The sequence below is a fragment of the Agelaius tricolor genome, unplaced genomic scaffold (assembly GCF_023055355.1).
Source record: "Agelaius tricolor isolate 1412-34295 unplaced genomic scaffold, bAgeTri1.0.p SCAF_3, whole genome shotgun sequence".
Taxonomy (NCBI): domain Eukaryota; kingdom Metazoa; phylum Chordata; class Aves; order Passeriformes; family Icteridae; genus Agelaius; species Agelaius tricolor.
The window spans coordinates 32,055,386-32,073,716 of NW_027269263.1; the positions used below are offsets into that span (position 1 = coordinate 32,055,386).

The following is an 18,331-nucleotide window of genomic DNA, read 5'->3' on the forward strand; positions in this document are numbered from 1 at the left end:
AATTTTCATTTTTTCCTCTAGCCATTATGTCAAGTTAATTTCATCTGCAAACGAAACAAAACAAAAAAATTTAAGGTATACACTAATGAAGATTAGTAAAGAAGTTACTTCCCTTAACTATCCTTCAGTTTGCATTATCTATTTGCATATTTTCACTGTACTTGTATCTACATGCATTGCTTTTTGCCAGAAAATTTTAAAATTTCTCTGGCACAGAGGATTACATAAAAAAGGCATGAGCCTCCTGCAAGGCATACACCAGTTTATAAAATGGCTTTGTTGATGTCTAAAACAAACAAGGAAACTCCAATCCTGAAGTTCAGCTTCTAAAATTTTGTCTTGCACTTATCATTCATGATTCAAGTGCTTGGAGACTCCAATGATAGTTGGCTTCAGCATTCACTGAGCACCAAACAAGTTTCAAATGCTCTGAAGACATCTTGTACATTATACACTGAACAGTGGATTGCAAGGGTCTGGATGTGTCAAACATGTTCAAGAAACTCTTCCCTCAAACAGCTGAGGACAATCACTGGGGAAGGATGTGGGAATAGGATTAGTTCCTAAAAAGAAGATCACACCCTGAACCTACCTAGGAAATGAGACGGCTTGTCTAAGAAAGCATCTTCAGAAGGCTAGTTAGGACATGCTCCTGGTGATTACAGTATTGGGCCCTTGGGTTCTGGGAATCCCAGAGGGGTTAAAAGTTTAATGTAAATCACCTACCTAGTGAAGAAACTTACAAAGCACAGCTAGTTAAGCAAAAATATATACTTGAAAATGGAAAATCTGAATATGTATCAGGTTGAGGAGTGTAATTTCCCTCACAGAAAAACATCTGCTTATATCCTTTCATAATGGAGCTATATCAGCCTTGTCTGCTCTTCCACACAGAGCTGCAGTGTTGCAAGTCAGGAGAGAACAGATTGTGAAAAGAAGTGTTGGTCACCAGTGTGACTCTTATGTGTATTTAACCCACAGTTGCCCCCATAAATTTTTTATTGCATGAGACTTAACTCTGCCAAACCACAAGAGTTGGATTCAGAAACGTGTAATTAACAGGTAAGTAAATCCTTGTGAGGCAGGACACCAAAGAACATATAAGCTGTGCACTACCATGACCTAATTTTGCCAGGGAATGGGGATCATAATGCTTCTGTCACCACTTAAAAAGTCCAAGGAAGAAATGCAATCAATGGGAGCTTGCTAACTTTTGGGGACAGGCTCATCTACACCGAGGGCAGTGTCCTCATGAAATTCCCAGCTGGACAACAATCTGGCTTGAGGCTGCACAAAAGTGTAGACAATATGGTCTGAATTTAAAAAAAAGGGAGTCATACAGATGTCAAAAGGGGTCATATAGGTGTCACTGCAGGAAGAAACTGGCCCACACATTAAAGGAGCTGGTGTTAGTTTTCAGAACTCAGATTTAATTCCCAGTTTCCCAAGGGACCATATTTCTTCACCCAGTGAAATTTCTGTATATATTTCAATCTGTTACGCTTGTGTGGAAGGCTCACCTGAAGCTGCTCCAAAGCACAGAAAGTATATCTTGAACCCATACAGCCAATCTCACCAACAACTGCACCAGCAAAGCCAGGAAATTCTTAATACAGTTTAAAACTGTGCAGGCAGGAAGAGCTCACATATGTGCCCACTTGACAGTGAACATAGGGATGACATTTTCAGGCTTCCTGTTCCTCAAACACACAACCATACCACACACCTTTTCCCGTGGAATTTGTGAACCTTAGTAGAACCCTCAATTCTTACTTTATACACAATTATCCTGTTTTTCACAAACAATTTTTAGACATAGAATATCATGCTGATGTTGTCATCCTTGGATATTGACATTCATGGACATGGATGGGTGCTATTCCACAGTGTCTGCCCAGCATATCCGTGTCAGAGGAAGTCTGAAGGACACATGGCACATTTAGCAGTTGCAGTTTCCACCCATTTATCCTGCCCACAGGCTGACTCCTTGTTAAGAAAAGATCTGCATGCACCCCATCCTCTTGCAATCTTGTCCTCCTCCAGAGAAAAACCCAAGCATACAAGCAGAGATGGAGCCACCATGGGCTTCTGCAGGACTACAGGAACACTATGGAGCACATCTCGCACAATAAATAACAAAGCAATGTCTACCAGTATATACACAGTATTCTGTGCCTGTCCTGAGGCTTCACACACTTCTTTAACTTTCTCTGTTACAGAAAAAGCTCCCTGGTTAAGCAGAGACTGATTCACCTGCTCTTGTTACCTTCCTCTGTTAACATCCACAACTTTTCTTCAGTCTCATACAATAAAGCAACATTTTTGGCATTCTTCTGTCTTTTTTACAAAATATTTTAAACTTATTAGCATCTTTTTAAAGGCATTATTAATGAAATCAAGAACTATGTTGTAGAAATTGTCTTATTAGTTCTAAAAATAGTCACAGCAATTCCCACTTTTATCAGATACACTGCTGCTCACCCAAAATGGGTGCTAGCTCTGATAATTAAAGCTTTTTAGTAAAGATTCTTATCGATATGGCAATGTTCTACAGCTCCAACACCTCTTCTCTCCTCCCTGTTTTCCAGGAGGAATAAGACCTGTATTATTAGTGAACTCAATTTTCTCTGTGGGACTGCAGCATATCTGTATTCTAAACCATAAAATTACCTTTGATGCATACCTTGGGTTGTAAAAACAAGTAGAAAAGTGTGCCAAAGATCAGATTGACAAAATAAAAAATAGTCTTCATGAAGGGCACACAACAACACTGGGAAACTCTTTAATAAGAAAGGTCTCTCCAGCACTATCATAACCATGAGAAAACCCCCGCTACCAACAAAAATTAAGGACGCTTTTGTACCAAGATGGATATCAGCAGAGACAGTTCTTGTGGGAAGTAGCAAGAGCTAATTCTAAAAAACACCTATTAAGGCAGCATTGATCTCTGAAGGAAAAATGAACTTGAAGTGCAATAAACTAAAAATTTTTGTCAACTTTGAATTTATTTTACGATTTATGCTGCTGACAGCACTGTAAACTACGTGAGGAAAGAAAAGAAACATGAGTTTTTAAAAAGTCACTAGAGACAAAACTGAAAATCTCACCATTAAAGGATTTTCAGTCTAGCACCTTTTTGATTCTCTTGCATTTTCTCCAACTACCCCAGCATAGACTGAATTGGTATGTTTTGTGTGATTACTGTATGTTTGATGTGATGTGTTAAAAGCTGAAACACTGGAGATTTCCCATTATGTTTATCACTTGTTCAGGAGGAAAAAAACCCCAAACCCTGAATGCTTTCTCTCTGAACAATTAGATAAAAGCTTTATAATGTATTTTCTACCAAAAAAGCTATCTCATTTTTTCTAATGATGAGGGAACTTAAAAGAGAAATTAAAGAAACAAATGAGTTATAAAGAAGCAGAAAGGAATTAGCTTTGGATTTTATCAAAAGATAAACCCATTATTTTCTAAATAAAGATGATATGAAATGTCCTTAATTGATAGACTTATGGAATAATCCATACAAGGAAAAGATAAAAATTCATGTGGCATTATTTTCCATTGAAGGGATTCAAAAAGATGATGAAAAAATAGAAGTTCTATATTGCTCCTTGGAAGCATAACTGTAAGGAAAAATAGCCAAGACTCTACGTGACACTCCAGACAGACATATGCTGCAATACACAGAGGTTTAAAGCCTTATTGTATTTACAAAAACAATTAATAAGAAATACTAAAATCTTTTCACCACAGTAGACTGACCCAGCAAACAAGCAAACCTCCCCAATTTTCTTGCTAATTTAATTTATTTAAAACTTCTGAGATTTGAATATGAGATAATTTATCCCCCAGTACATCTCAGATACTCAGGTTCTGTGTGCAACATCAAATGGGTGAACATAATGAATCCTGGTAAAGTTAACTATGCAGAAGCTGGGTGCTGCTGAGCTTCACAGGTTTTTAGTTGTTATGAACTTGGACCTATGGAACCAATTCAACTTGTCTGCAAGTATTTATACATCAATGCCAAAATGAGCACAGCGCACAAGACATTGCAATAGAACTAACTAAAGAAAAACTAAGTATTTTATATACATTTAAAATAAACATTAAAATATGTTTACAATTTAAATTCAGTAACAGCTGAATTGAGATGCCTCAATTGAAAGATTATGCCATTGGCATCATTCACTTGAAAGATGATGCCATTGGCAAGAGGAAAACCAAATTATGAGTGGAACAGACTTTGGGAATATTGGTAGTGATTAATTATGAACTGGTATCAATATCATCCACCACAGAGAGTATCAGGAATTTCCAACAGCAGACAGTCCATGTCAGTGCTCTCTAGCTTTTTTAAAGTTAATAATAAACTATCTTAGACCTCCTGTAAATGGGTATCAAAGACCTCCTGGAAGGGTATCAAATAGCAGATGAATAGGGAAAACATTTCCCCTTAATTGCAAGTTATGAGAGCAAGGATTATGAAAACATACGTTCAAGAAGAGGGCAGTGGGAATCTTGAGGTTTATTAACTAAAATTTTTTAAATTAAAGCAGTGAATGAATGGCTAACAAATGTTAGTAGAGTATTTTGACTGTTGCTGGTTTGATGGCTGATGTTCTAGCATGTACTGACAGGACACATTGCTACATGCTGGTGTATGACAAACACGCAACATGCAAACTAGCTTTGACTACTGTTATTTTTTTTCCCCTGCATATCACAAACACCTCAAGAGTCCACTGCTATAAGGAGAAGAGAACTGCCCTACAATTAACTGAGCAGGCTAGCAAAATTGAGCACTGCCAAGGAAAATTCATACCTGAAAATATGGTAAAATTGTGCCTTTGGCTAGGTTAAACCAGTGCAGAGCCCAAAGGAAACAAATGGAGAGCAGGCTTAAAACCTGAGGTCTCTGAGAGAAAAACTGACAAGTTTGAATTACTTTAACTTCAGTACATTTTAAATTTCCTAACTTAGTTAAGAAATCAGCGGTATAGAACAGGTATGTGAAAAGTCAGGAGAATAATCTGATCTGTCTGTAGAGACAAAACAATTCAGTAAAGAGATTGTGTCAAAGGACAGATAAATAAATATATTACTATGAAGTTAAAGTGGCTAAATGTGACACTTTAGCCACTGTGTAAACAGTGATGCATGACTATGCACAGCAGCTTTCAAAGCACCTGGTTTGACACCCAGAGCACCTGGGACATATTCTTTGGCCTGGCTGAGCTGTGGCATGGGCTTATGGGAGGAGAAAGATGGACACAAGGAGAGCCACAAGCACCGCTGCAGCATGGGCATGCACTGACCATGTTTCCTCCATAGCTGCATGGAGCTAGAGATGAAATCAAGAATCCCTTTTCCACATAAAAATGCAACAGGGAACATACACCAATGTTGTTTTGGAGATACAAACATTGCTAGAGTGGATAGTTCTCTCTGCAGCTCATCTTTGTCATGGAAATGAAGCTCGATAGACAACAGAGTGCTGGGTCCCTAAGCAGTCCTAGATGGCCACTAACCACTTACATAACCTTGGAAAATCACACCTCTTCCCTGTGCTTTTGTGTCTCCTTGTTTGTCTTGCCTGTCTGGAATGGCAAGTTTTAACATGACTGAAGTAGAGAGCGATTATCTGTGTATGTAATATTAGAGTTCCATGCTGGAGTTCCCAATGTTCTCAGCCAGGGCCACTAGGTGCTGCTGTAATATGAGTAATTAAAATAATAACTATTATTAAGGAAATTGTGTGTGTTCTTTCTACGGACTGTTTCAAAAAGTCTGAAAGTCAGAGAAAAAACTTATTCTAATCTGCACATTCTTTGAACAATAAGAACCAAAAGACCTCATTATTCACTTCACTAGTACCCTTTTGACACTTTGCAGAAAAAAGCTGCAAACACCTTCCATCTTTAAAAATGCACTGAAAAAATGAACTTTTTTTCTGTTTAATTTCCATTTTAAACCCAGTTTCAGAAGTTTACCATTATGCAAGTTCAACCAAATCACTATACTCCAAAATCCTTGCCAGCTACACAATTATGCACCTTATTTATATATTATTTGAATGTGAACAGAAAGGCAAAGACCTCAGCATGGGAGAACATGACTTGGATTGCAAATGATTCAATAAATGAATGGTGATTTTACTGAGGCTCAGATTTTGTGTCTGTCACTTTCACAGTATTCTAAGGAGGTTTCATCTTATTAAATGTAGTTCACTAGCCATAAACACAGTAAAAGATTAATAGGACTCCATATGAATCACAGTCACTAAATGCTTCTTGTCTGAGAGTATTAAAAAGTCTTTAGACAGCTGCCAGCTATAGCTCAGAGAGCTATATGACTAAAGTGCTATTTCTGAAAGCCTTGGAGCCATCAAACTGGACTTCACAGTGGACAACCCAAAAGGCTATTTATATTTTAAAAATAATTTGGCAAGTGCTGTTTATCAAACCAGTTTTCCAGACACAAAGACTCCACTCAATAATTTACTCTTGGATTCACTGTCCTTAAAATGAAGCTAAATGGAATTATTTGGATCCACAGAAGAACAGGTCTGATAAGGCAATTCTGGATTAATTAGAAGTGATGAAGTTTTGCTGCCAGGTTATCCCAAGATCCAAAGTTAGCACAGAAACAAAGTTAAAAACATTAGGCATGTGTGGAAAATAAGTATCAGGAACCTATATGAGAATTAGGACTTTATGGTAATAATGGGACAGAATATTCATATTTTATAGAAATCCTTATTAAAAAACATTTTAGGAAAGTGGAGTAGTGCCAACACAAACTAAAAATATATTTTATTCTTACCATTTGAGATTGGCTCCGTGGACAGCCATTGATATCTTCAACCTTTTCATTTGCTAAACAAAAACAGTGAGGGGAAAAGCAAAAGTAAACAATGAGATAAAAGTTTCCTTTCCAACCCCTGGTCAAAAAATAAAAAAAAAAGAAAAAAAGAAAACTCAAACCCAAAAACCTAAAAATCAAAACAGAAAAAAAAAAAAACCCTGAAGAAAAACAGAAAAGGCACAGCAATAAAATGCAGAGGGTTTTGTTGACAGAGAGCTCTTTTCTAAGTAAAGCTCAGTCATACAGTAACAACACTCTTGTTAGCAGCAGTTGCTTCCATATGCCAAATCATGCAAAGGGGGAAGTGCGAAGGAGGTCGCTGCTAATTCTTCAGCCCCTGCAAAATAACTGCTGACATGAAATCTTCCACAATTGTCTTTGCAGGGTCAGGATACAGTTTCAAGGCATCCCAGAAAGTATGAGCCACTCCAACTAACAAAATGCACACATGGGAGACATATGGTTTAATGGAGCATTCATTTCTGACAATTCAAAGTGTGTAAGATACAGTTCTGGCCATTTAAAGTATGGTTAAACAGCAACTTCCAAACATGCTCACATAAACATATTTTTTAATTAAGACAAGGATGAACCGCACAAATATCAGAGACATATGGACCCAGTCACATTGTATTATTCAGGGTTCATCTTATTGTTAAATACATTCAACTTGAATTATATATTCCCCCACGCAAGGAGTCAGCTCACAGTGCTTCCCTCAGCCCTGGTCTTACCGATGATCTGGATGATTTCTGCTAGCAGAACTCCATCTGCAATGTCCTGTTGCAAATCCTTGATCAACCGCTTGTGGCCAGATTTTGCTAGGTAGTGGTTAGCCCAGTCAGTGTAAATCTGCAGAGCAGAGAGGGAGGGCAAGGGGAAGAGAGGGAAAAAGACAATAAAAAGTCTTAAAACAAATGTTGGCTTACATAGCAGAACTATTCTGGAACACATTCCCATTTAAGAAGTCAGCACTAAGGGAAACTATTTTAATGTGTTTTTTGACTTTTTTTTTCCTCCCTAACGGTCATGCCCCTCCCCCTGCCATTCTCTGTTTTATTTTAGCTTCAAATGATTCAGGTTGTTTCATGAGGGTTCAAACTTGCTGTGACCAAGCAAAATTCCCCTTATGACTGTAAAGGAAACTCCTGTCGTAAATCAATCACATCTACCAAAATTCCACCTCCCACCACATTTCTTACCTCCACACATGCCCTGCCAACAGCATTCATACTCTGGGGCTGCCTAAGAGAAAGTGATAGTAGAGATGTGTGCCTTTGTTTGAGTAAGGATTAATTGGGGTGTCACTGCTGTTCCTGCACCTGGTGATGCCTCTGTAACACTTTATGCAGTAATCACTGTGTCCTACTGCCCAGAGACAGATTATTTACCCCTTGCCTACAGTTCAAAGTGCTCAAATGTGCACAGACTGAGAGTGCCAGATGAACAGTAGTCGTATCACTGGAATTAGAGCACATACATTCTTGGAGATATGCTGTGCCCTTTCTTTGCCTAAAGAGGAGGGAGGAACAGTGAGACTGAGCAGTGCCAAATACTTAGCAACTGGCAGCACTAAAATGGCAGTTGTAAACAAAAGGTTGAAAAGGACCAGCTGAATTACATCCTGCAAAATAAGGGAGGAGAGGGACATGAAGAGAGAGGTTGGAGGCATTTCATAAGGCGTGTGAGTACACAGAGCATTTCGTAACACCTACAGCACACACACAAGCAGAACCAGGCTTACTTAGGGTGGGAAAAGAGGGACATCTTCTCCTCTACACTGAAGGAGGAGTGCACCCCAAGAGCTTCTTATACCTTACTGGGGTGTCCCAGCATGGAGAAGGAGCTCACAGAAGTGGAGGTTGGCAGGGGGTGTCACACAACAGAATAGTATCTGTGGCAGCCAGCCCTGGCTCCCTTTTGCAGGGTGTCTGTGACCTCTTTCCTCACTCCAGAAAACAGGACTTGTACAGAACCTCCCAAGCCTCCCACTGCTGTGGGATGATAACACTAAGAGAAAGCACATATGTATGATAGCACCACCGTGTGAGTAAATGTAATAACCAAGAGTCTTCCTCTGCTGAGAATATTGTTCGAAAATGTTGAAACTGCAACTTTTTCCTAAAAAAAATAAAATATAAGCTTACTTTATAAACATCCTTTTATTTAACCTCATAGACCCTTGGGAGAGGAAGGGGTCAGAATCCCATTTTGTGAAAAGTAAAACAGAGGCCACAGCCATTAACAACTTGCTTATTTCATCAAGGAAATTTGTGGCAGACCCAGGGTGGGAAAACAGATGCAATTCCCAGTCCAGAGCCTAACCCAGAGAACCATTATCTGCTTTCCACCCCACAAAAGTATCACCACTTAGTCCATGCTCACCTGCTAAGGACTTGTTTGCTACCTGAGTACCTTTGCCACAGATTTTCTCCCTCTATGTTAAAAGAGAGAAAAATAGCACTTGTTTGGTCCACTCTATTTCTTCCCATACTCTTGCAGGTGGACCACCAGTTGATTTGTCATAGCTTTCTTGACAGCTTTAAAACTTTAAATAACTCCACAGAATTAAACTGTGGAAGTGCATTCAGCTCTCCTATAATCAAAAGACGTTGCTGTTGAATGGCACCCTTAATTTCCCTGCTACACCCAGAAGTCCTCTTGAATCTCCTGTGCTCTCATTGACTGAAATCAGCATTTTCACTGATATTCGTTTTTTCTCTATTACAGCAGAGTAACATAAAAGACTCCATTAAAATGTTGGGGTTTTTTAAAAGCAAACTGTAGCTAAGGAAGTGTTTCTTCAGCCATATAATCATATGGAGCAAATGTGGGGTCTCTATAAAGATTGTATGAACACATATTTAAAATAATATGAAACCATGATGATAAAAGACACATACCACACCCATAGCATCATATATTCCCTACTACTAGTATTTCAACTTCAGTCATACTTTTAAAGTAATGTTTCAAAAATACTCTCTATTAATATAAGCAGAACTATTTTCTGTATTTCAATGAAACTGATCCACTGGAACATACAAAATTTAATACCAGTAGTATTATTATAGGTTAGTTTCATATTACAAATAAAAATACCAGGCATTTCCTTTTTCATTTGTCACACCCTCACATAATTGGGTGTATCAGTCCTAATTCTGACTACAATTTGAACTATCCTCCCACGAAGCAGACAAGGACATTTCAACGTAGCAGCTGCCTTGCAAGTGTCTAGTATTCAAAGAATGGACTTCACTGATCCATCCACCCCCTTCATCATTTTCTTTTTTCATGAATTTAAAAGTGATATGCCTAAAGAATGCAATCAGCATTTTGTAAGCAAAGGCTGATTATCCACATCATACCAAATTTTTTCTGACGGTCAGCATTTAATAGTCATGAAATGACAGTACTTGGAGGAGCCTGTGTTAAAAGAGATTTTTCACTTCAGATGTATTATAAAAAAAATCAAGAAGGCAAAGAATTATGGATGGAGACAATAGAGCAAACCAAAACCCAGTTGGCAGTGGAATGTCACACTTTATTTCCTCTCTTTCTGTAGGAAATACCACTTGCTTCTGTTTCCACCCCCTTCCCCATAGGATGCCTTTCTCATTCATCTCATTCTTCTGGGGACCCAATTGGTCAGGAGTCTTGTAAAAAATGAAAAGCCTGAAGAGAGAGATGTGAAATTATACAAATGTACACACGCCACTATAACCTTTTTACACTAAATTCTCTCATGTAAAAGTAATGAGAAATAGAGATTCTCCCCTTCACAGCTTTCAAGTATCAATGCACCTCCTAAATTTTATCTTTAAATCCTTGGGAAAATATAAATCTCCAGTGTGCTTCATCATTCACAATACTCAGTTATCATGGGAGAAAACTCAGAACAGAAGATCAAAAATCAGTAACTTCATGAAAGTCTCCTTTTCATGAGTGCTCCCCTTCCACTGGGTGCAGAGCAGCTCTGAGGAGTAGCCGTGCATGCTCTCCCTCTTCTCAGAACTAGCAATAGGTCACGACATCTTGCACTAATTGCGCAGCAGCGCTTCCCCAAAATCCTCTTATCTTAGATTTTTCTATAACGAGGCTGTTTTAGAGAGAAACACAGATATGAGTGTAAGTTGTTGCAACACTTCCTCCCCTCTCCGCTGCTCCAGTAACCCGGCGCTACAGCCACACACTGGGCCGCGCTGCGGCCTGACTCATTTCCTGCCCGGCTTCCTCGGCTGCCGCCCCGCTGGGCCCGCACGGCCGACACACCGGGACAGCTCACTCCAGCAGCAGCCGGCAGCGCAGGGGACAGCCACTGCCACCTGGGACAGCATAGGGGACAGCCACTGTCACCTGGGACAGCTGGGAGCGCAGGGGACAGCCACTGCCACCTGGGACAGCCACTGTTACCTGTGACACCCGGCAGCGCAGGGGACAGCCGCTGATACCTGTGACAGCTAGGAGCATAGGAGACAGCTACTGTTACCCATGACAGCTGGCAGCACAGGGGACAGCTGCTGCTGCCTGTGACACCTGGCAGCACAGGGGACAGCTGCTGTTACCTGTGACACCCGGCAGCGCAGGGGACAGCTGCTGATACCTGTGACAGGTGGCAGCACAGAGGACCGCCACTGTTACCTGTGACAGCTGCTGTTACCTGTGACACCTGGCAGCACAGGGGACAGCCTCTGTTCTCTGCCGTGCTCCGCTCTGCTCTCAGGAGCATGCTAGCGGAGCAGACCTGAATCTGCTGTGTTTGTGTGGTCCCAGCCCCATGCCAAAGGCCGGTGATTTAACTGCTCATACCACAAACGGGACTCAGCGGGCAGCCTGAGCCCTGGCACAGGCTGCTGATGCTAATGACGGTTTCCCCTAGCATTCCTCAGCTGCTCGTCATGCTCCCCTTCAACGGAGTAGAGGAAATAAACCCTGATACCCAAATATAGTTATGAACTTCACCTCAATACTTCACATGTAGCTACAAGGAGCGCAGTAGAGCTGCTTGGCAGGATCCGTAATGAAGCAGAACACTTTGTAATGTGGTAGCTTAATGAAGTGAGAAGGGGAGAGGATCTCACAGGTTACTGCCTTTTTAGAAAATGTTTAATCATGAACCATGTCATTTACATCAGGCAGTGATATAAAGCATCCTCTTTAATACAGAAATGTTACCGCCCACAATTGAGGCCAAGTGGGAAATGTCAGAGGGGTTTCAGAAGTGCAGTCAGCCTAATGCAATAATAATGCATGACACTTTGTCAGTGTCTCTCACTAGATCAGCTCAGCATGCTTTCCAGGCATAAATGAGATCACTCCTTCTATTTATTATTTCTGTAGATGTGAGGAAACTGAGGCACAGAGGCTGCTTTTTGATGTGGCTCACTCAAGGGCAAACAGCTGGGACTACATCCCAGATATTCTGACTTGAAAATAATTTCTTCTGTGAGCTTTTATATCAGGTACTTTTAGGAAAATGCTTGCTGGGAAAATGCATATTCCAAGAATTTGAATCCTTCCTGATTTTTTTTTGTTTGTTTGCTACAGAAAAAGAATCTCTTGAATTGGTCCCCTATTGCTATCAAGAAGATGGCTTTCCACATGCCTCCCTTATGTACCAGAGCTGCTGCTCAGGGAGAACAGCACTTGCTGCCAATTGAGGTACAGTAAGACCTTGACAGACATCCATGCCATTTAGGAGCATAGGTTAATTTTCAAAAATATGTAAATATTTTTCCACTAAATGAAAATGACATGTGGAATGAACAGGCAGAATCCAGCTCTCATCACTTGTCCTTAAAAATATTCTGCAGGAGACAATTGTTTCCCCATTCATTAGCATGGCAGACTTGAAATGCTGTCCTCCAATGCTCACTAGCATAAGCACCTTTGGGGGTGGGGAGGCTTTTTAACAACTTCATTCCCAAAAGGAATCTGTAGTCAAGAGCAAGCTTCTCACACATTTCTCTTTAGTGCTTATTTTGTGGCAAATAACAGTTGGACAATGGGAAGGAAAATTTATCTATTTAAAAAAAAAAAGTTCCTAGCAGTATACCTGGGTTGCAATATTTCACAGCAATGCACAATGCTACTTCTCAGAAGAGCAGAGAGAGTCTGTTCTTTATGCTATGTTTGGATTATAACAGTACATTTCACAATTCTTTTTCTTTATGAAAAATAGAGTAAAGGAAAATGAAACTATTAAATAGCCCCAAGACTAGAGTATTAACAGTCAGCCAAAATGGAAATATGGCACTGTTAACTTTATAAAAGGGTTATGTGACTTCTAGTGTAATGTTTTCACTCTACTTAAAATGTTGCCATTGGAAACAACTGATAGTTGATAGCACTTAGAACTTTTCACCCATTAACACTTTTTCAAATTGCCCTTGAAAAATAAGAGATTGATGAGGTGTTTCTGTTGTTGCCCAGTATGTTACAAAATGGGCTGTACATGCTGTATATCTATTTCCTGGGAGGTTGTCCAGTGTGTGGCCTACCCTGGATGCTGAATACCCAACAGAGCCTGAGCAACACTCCCAGAGTCCCTGTGAAGAGGATTTGCCAGAGGAGAGGGCATGACCACAACTTTATTTCGACTTAGCTATTCTTGGCTAATAAATTGTGGGTAGCAAAGCATGTGTTGGAGTGTCCCTGAAGCAGTTTGATATTTATAAAGAGAAGCTGGGCAACACTTTGTTTAGTGTTAGATTAGGGTGAGGAAATCAGATTGCAGAGAGACGCCTTTCTCCTTCCCACTGCCTATACATTAAGGAAATCTCAACTGGAAGGCAGGATCTGACCTTTTAAATATTTTCTTTTTGAAGGTTATGCCTCTGGGATGCAGAAGAATAATTTATTAGTTTCAGTCCTTCATTTAGCAAGTAAAAAGACTAACTTTGAAAACAATGGTTCACATTTAGACTGCCATAAGAGACAGATCAACCATTCGATTTATGTCTTGATTTAATTGGTTATAGAAAATACTCTGCAATTCATTTGCTATGAAGTAAATCTAGGGTCTGGGGGTGGCACTTTTTGTAACATTAAGCAAATTACATGAGAAAGAAAAATATTTACACAATTAAAAATATATAGCCAGAAAATGAAGCTAGAATGACTTAATTTATAGGCAAGATGGAAGCCAATGCACTTTATTTAACAAAATGAAATGAGTATTAAATGACATTCCACCACCCCTGTTTCTGAATCCCACTGAGCAAATGAGAACAATTATGAGTTAAGGAATAGAAACCACTTAGAGGGATACATGCCAATTAACCAAAATGTCAGAATCCCTGTAGTACAATTCTATTTTGTAAATAGCAGCATGTATCCATCAACACTACTCAGCAGTTTACAGATAAAAACACAATTAAACAAAATTCCACTAATCCCAGCTAAGAAAATTAGTAGAAACAATACTCTTCAACAATCACTGGCAAGCTTTAGATGACTTACCCAACTTTTAAAGGGGGCTGTTTTATACTTCCAAGTTCCACTTGCAGTTTGTGATCGAGTCACTGAAGTAACATTAGTACTGGCTTACTGTGCTCCCTTTCTACTCATTTCTTCCCAAACCCCAACTCAGAATTTATTTAACACATATGTTTGAGGCCAATACTCAACAATGGTACAGGAGCAATGCTTTTGATGCTTCTGTGCCAGATGGAGGGTAACAGTATAAGCTTCTTTGAATGTGTATTTGTGTGTGCATGTGTAAGGTTCACTGAGTATTTTGTATATTGGCTCAGATAAAAATCCAACACTTTACAGAATAAATTAACTTTTTCATACTTTGAAAAGAATCCTATTGATTTGCTTTACAGTTTAATCATATCGTTTTATTTACTGGCTTCAGTCTTGTGCAATAGCAATAAAATGCCACTGGAAGGAGCCATATCTTCATCCTGAAGCTGCAGGGAGCCTGAACAGACAGCTTCTACTCTACAGGCTTGTGCTGTGAGGAAGTGGTACTTGTCAAGGGAGCAACAGCACCACAGTTATTAACACTGGCCTCCAGCTTCCTGAAATATCAGGAGACAATATTAAGTACCACCCATACAAAGCAATCCTCCAAAGCAGTCGACCTTGAGACTTTCTGTTTTAAATATGCCATTTCTATTTCTAAGAACTATTTCTATATCTAAGAACTATTTCTTAGATATAGATATGGATATAGATATGGATAGATAGATATCTATCTATATCTATCTATCTACCTATATATATATAGATAGTATTTAAAGTGCATCTCAGCATCCTTGTAGTGAAAGTAAAATAAAATACTAGGCCTATTATTCCATGTAGCTTTTACAGAAAACATTGATTTAAACTAATAAGGTGTCAGCATTTTAGTTCAGATAAGCAGTGTGATTCTAAAGGCGGTCTCCTATCACTTGGTCTCTCTCAAAAATTCCCTTCGCATAAAAAAACCACCAAAAAAAAAACAAAAAAAAAAACAAACCAACCAAAAAACCCTAAAACCTTCAAGAAAGCAATGCTTTAGTTTTCTTGGTATCCAGGATAACAGGAACCCGATTTGTGTGAATCTCCAGTCTCATATATGTCTTGTCACTGCCCAGATAAGTTTCATGACCAGTCCTGCATTCACTATATTAAAGAAACCCACAGTAAACAGAGTTAAGTTTCCTGTAAAGGGAAAATTTAACTGAATTTGAACAGGTTTCCTTTATGGCTCACCAGTATAACACACAGATGAATGGACAAGACTTCTACAATCCTAGTAGAAAGCATGAAATAATTTTGAGAACAAAAACATTATTGCTTTGTTGGTTCTTTTTCTATTCACAAGCAAAAAGCCACTCTTGCTATAAAACAGACCATTTCTGGGTGAACACCTGCCTTTCCAAATCAGCAATGGGGCTCCTCACATGGAGCTGAGAAGATTCCACTGTGAAACTGCTCCAGATTTTCCATCAAAGCTCATTTTAAGGATTTATAACTTGGACAGGGAGATTCTTTCCACACTGCAATTTGGCATTAAAGAACTTGGCCCAGGGATCAAAATAACCCTCTTTGCCAGCACATCTATTTAAGTGTGGAAAGGCAAATTTCTGATATATAAAAATACAAAAATATTAAGACATACATTTGTTCTCTTCTTGAGAGAAAACAGTAGCAAGTAAGACCATAAACAACTTTAAATATAGAGTCTTCAGCACTTTTTGAGGCTTAGATAACTAATTTAAATTGTCTAGTTTCCTCTCATGTGGAAGAACAGTTTTACAAAACAAACTAAACAAAATAAACTGCTTTCTGAGATACATATTTTATAACAAGATATTTTAACTCCTGGGTGATTTTTCTCTGTGCCTTGATGTTTAAAACTTGTTTTTCACCAAGTCTATGATTTTAATATCAACTATGGTCTTGTACATATTCAGAAGACCATTGAGGTGCTATAGGTAACACAATAATGTTGAGTAAGCTAATGATTTGAAGTGTTGTGATCTGACACTCTTACTGTCATGAATCTCCGTTAAAACAGGCCTTGGTGGTGAATGTGAGAGTTGTAATGGTCGTGTGTGCAACTGCTTTGCCTTTTGCTACCTATCTGAAGCTTAGGAAAATGAAATTATGCTTACACAGATGAGAGCCTATACTTTCATCTCTTCAGCTCAAGAATGTGTTGTTTCAAAGACTTGAAAGACTGAAAATGCAGCTTAGTACAATAGGGAAACCACTTCAGGACACTTCCTTTTTTTCCTCTAATCAACACTGAAAGCACTGCCCATAACAAATACCTACCCATTCTGATTATAATAACACTTAAATTTGCAATCATTCAGGGCAATTAATTTTATGTATGAAGTAAATTCTGTCAGTCAGTATTCTTAAACAATGAAGAGGAGAAAGTAATCTTATCATAGTTACAACAACAGAAGACTTTTCATCTCAAATGGGAATGAATGTTCTAATTTTTCTCATTTCTTAATGGAAGATGTGTCCCATGTACACCTTCTGTAACACAACCAGATTTGGAAGGGTCCTACAATGGAAAGAAAAAGGTTCTAGATTCCTACTAAAAATGCCCATAACACCCTTCCTTTCTATCATAAAAGGTGCCTAAATGCCTCTAGTGAATGCTTTGGCTACACACTGCATGAGAAGAGGCAGAGTCACACGGAGGGAGGACATTAGGGCAGGGCATGGGGGTTTTCATTCACTGTTCAATCTGCAGTCTCTCATGCATACATTCTACCAGATTTTGATTCTCCTACACCCTTCTATAGGACCACAGCACCATCCAAAAAAGCCCCAAAGATATATGATCCACAACTCAAAATTTTTTCACCCATGATTCACCTCTGAAGACAATGAAACCACCTTCTTTTGTGAGACAAAAAGGTGCTTTAATGTTGAGGCTTGTTTCCTTGGCCCTCATGACTGCCCATACACAGGGCCCTCTTCCTCAGGGGACTGCTTTCCACATCTGCAACTCTTCATTCACTGTCCTATATTTTCTTTTAAAATACACATTCTGGTGATACCATGTCTCTTGGATGACAGACTAGAAATGAAGGATAAGGACTGACTAACTCACTTTAAAGGGCCACTGACTGTAAATTTAATTAAATCCATATCTTCCACCTCCCACACATTCACCCCTTGGGACTAAAGGCTTCTGTAAAGGATTAGGAAGGGGATACTCTCACTGCAGCCACACCACTAAAGAGAAAATAATTCAAGATTTGGGAAGTTGTGAGCAGGAAGCAGATGAGGAAGAAAGGGACTCACTGAAAACACAAACAAATAACTCTGCTGGCTAGAGATTATAGCATTTATTTTGGACAGAGGCGATTGTGCTCCAGCCATTCCTTCCAAGAGCCTTTTTGTATTTTGTCCTACTAATGTAAGAAACGGAAATGATCCAGTAAAAGAAGCATCATGTCTCCTCTCAAATGAGTCCCTAACACAGCTGCCTACCACCCTGTGTCCCATCCCACATCAGACTCAGTTCTTTTCTTGGACTGTGGTGCTGCACAGCACTAATGGCACCAGTAGCTCACTCCTCAGGTAGCTCTGAGAAGGCTGGCACTGCAGGACAGCCCACACAGCTGTTCAATCATTCACAGCAATATGGAGTATTACTTTGGGGACTTCTGTTGACACCCCTCCATTTGGTCTACTTTTTTCAACAAGAAAAATGGGTTTTTTTGGACCTTTTCCCATAAACCTCCTAACTCCCTGATAACGTAAGAAAAAAGACAAATTACATGTGCTAGTTTGTTGTTTTTTTTTTTTTTTTTTAAAGGAAATACTTATTGCTGATGAATAATAAATATTTCATTCTGAAATGCTGGCAAGGCTATTTTTTCCCCAACTCTAAATTTTGTTAAAGTAGGCAGGTGCTTATTTCACCTGCCCTTTAAATAAACCTTGCTGGCAAGGTGCTTGACTTCGTGAAGCCAGCGCAGCTTCTGAGCATTCTCAG

At 39.2% G+C, this 18,331-nt stretch overlaps 1 protein-coding gene across 9 annotated transcripts in view; it reads right to left on the bottom strand.

The window, feature by feature from the left end:
- The window catches only part of NAV3 (neuron navigator 3), a 511,162-nt gene that overhangs the window by 175,818 nt on the left and 317,013 nt on the right, over nucleotides 1–18,331 (bottom strand). For all 9 annotated transcript variants that reach the window (XM_071423373.1, XM_071423374.1, XM_071423370.1 and 6 more), the window contains 2 exons: nucleotides 7,608–7,725; nucleotides 6,832–6,884 (listed from right to left, as the gene is read on the bottom strand). In XM_071423373.1, coding sequence (XP_071279474.1) covers nucleotides 6,832–6,884; nucleotides 7,608–7,725 — 171 coding nt within the window. The remainder of the gene's footprint in view (nucleotides 1–6,831; nucleotides 6,885–7,607; nucleotides 7,726–18,331) is intronic.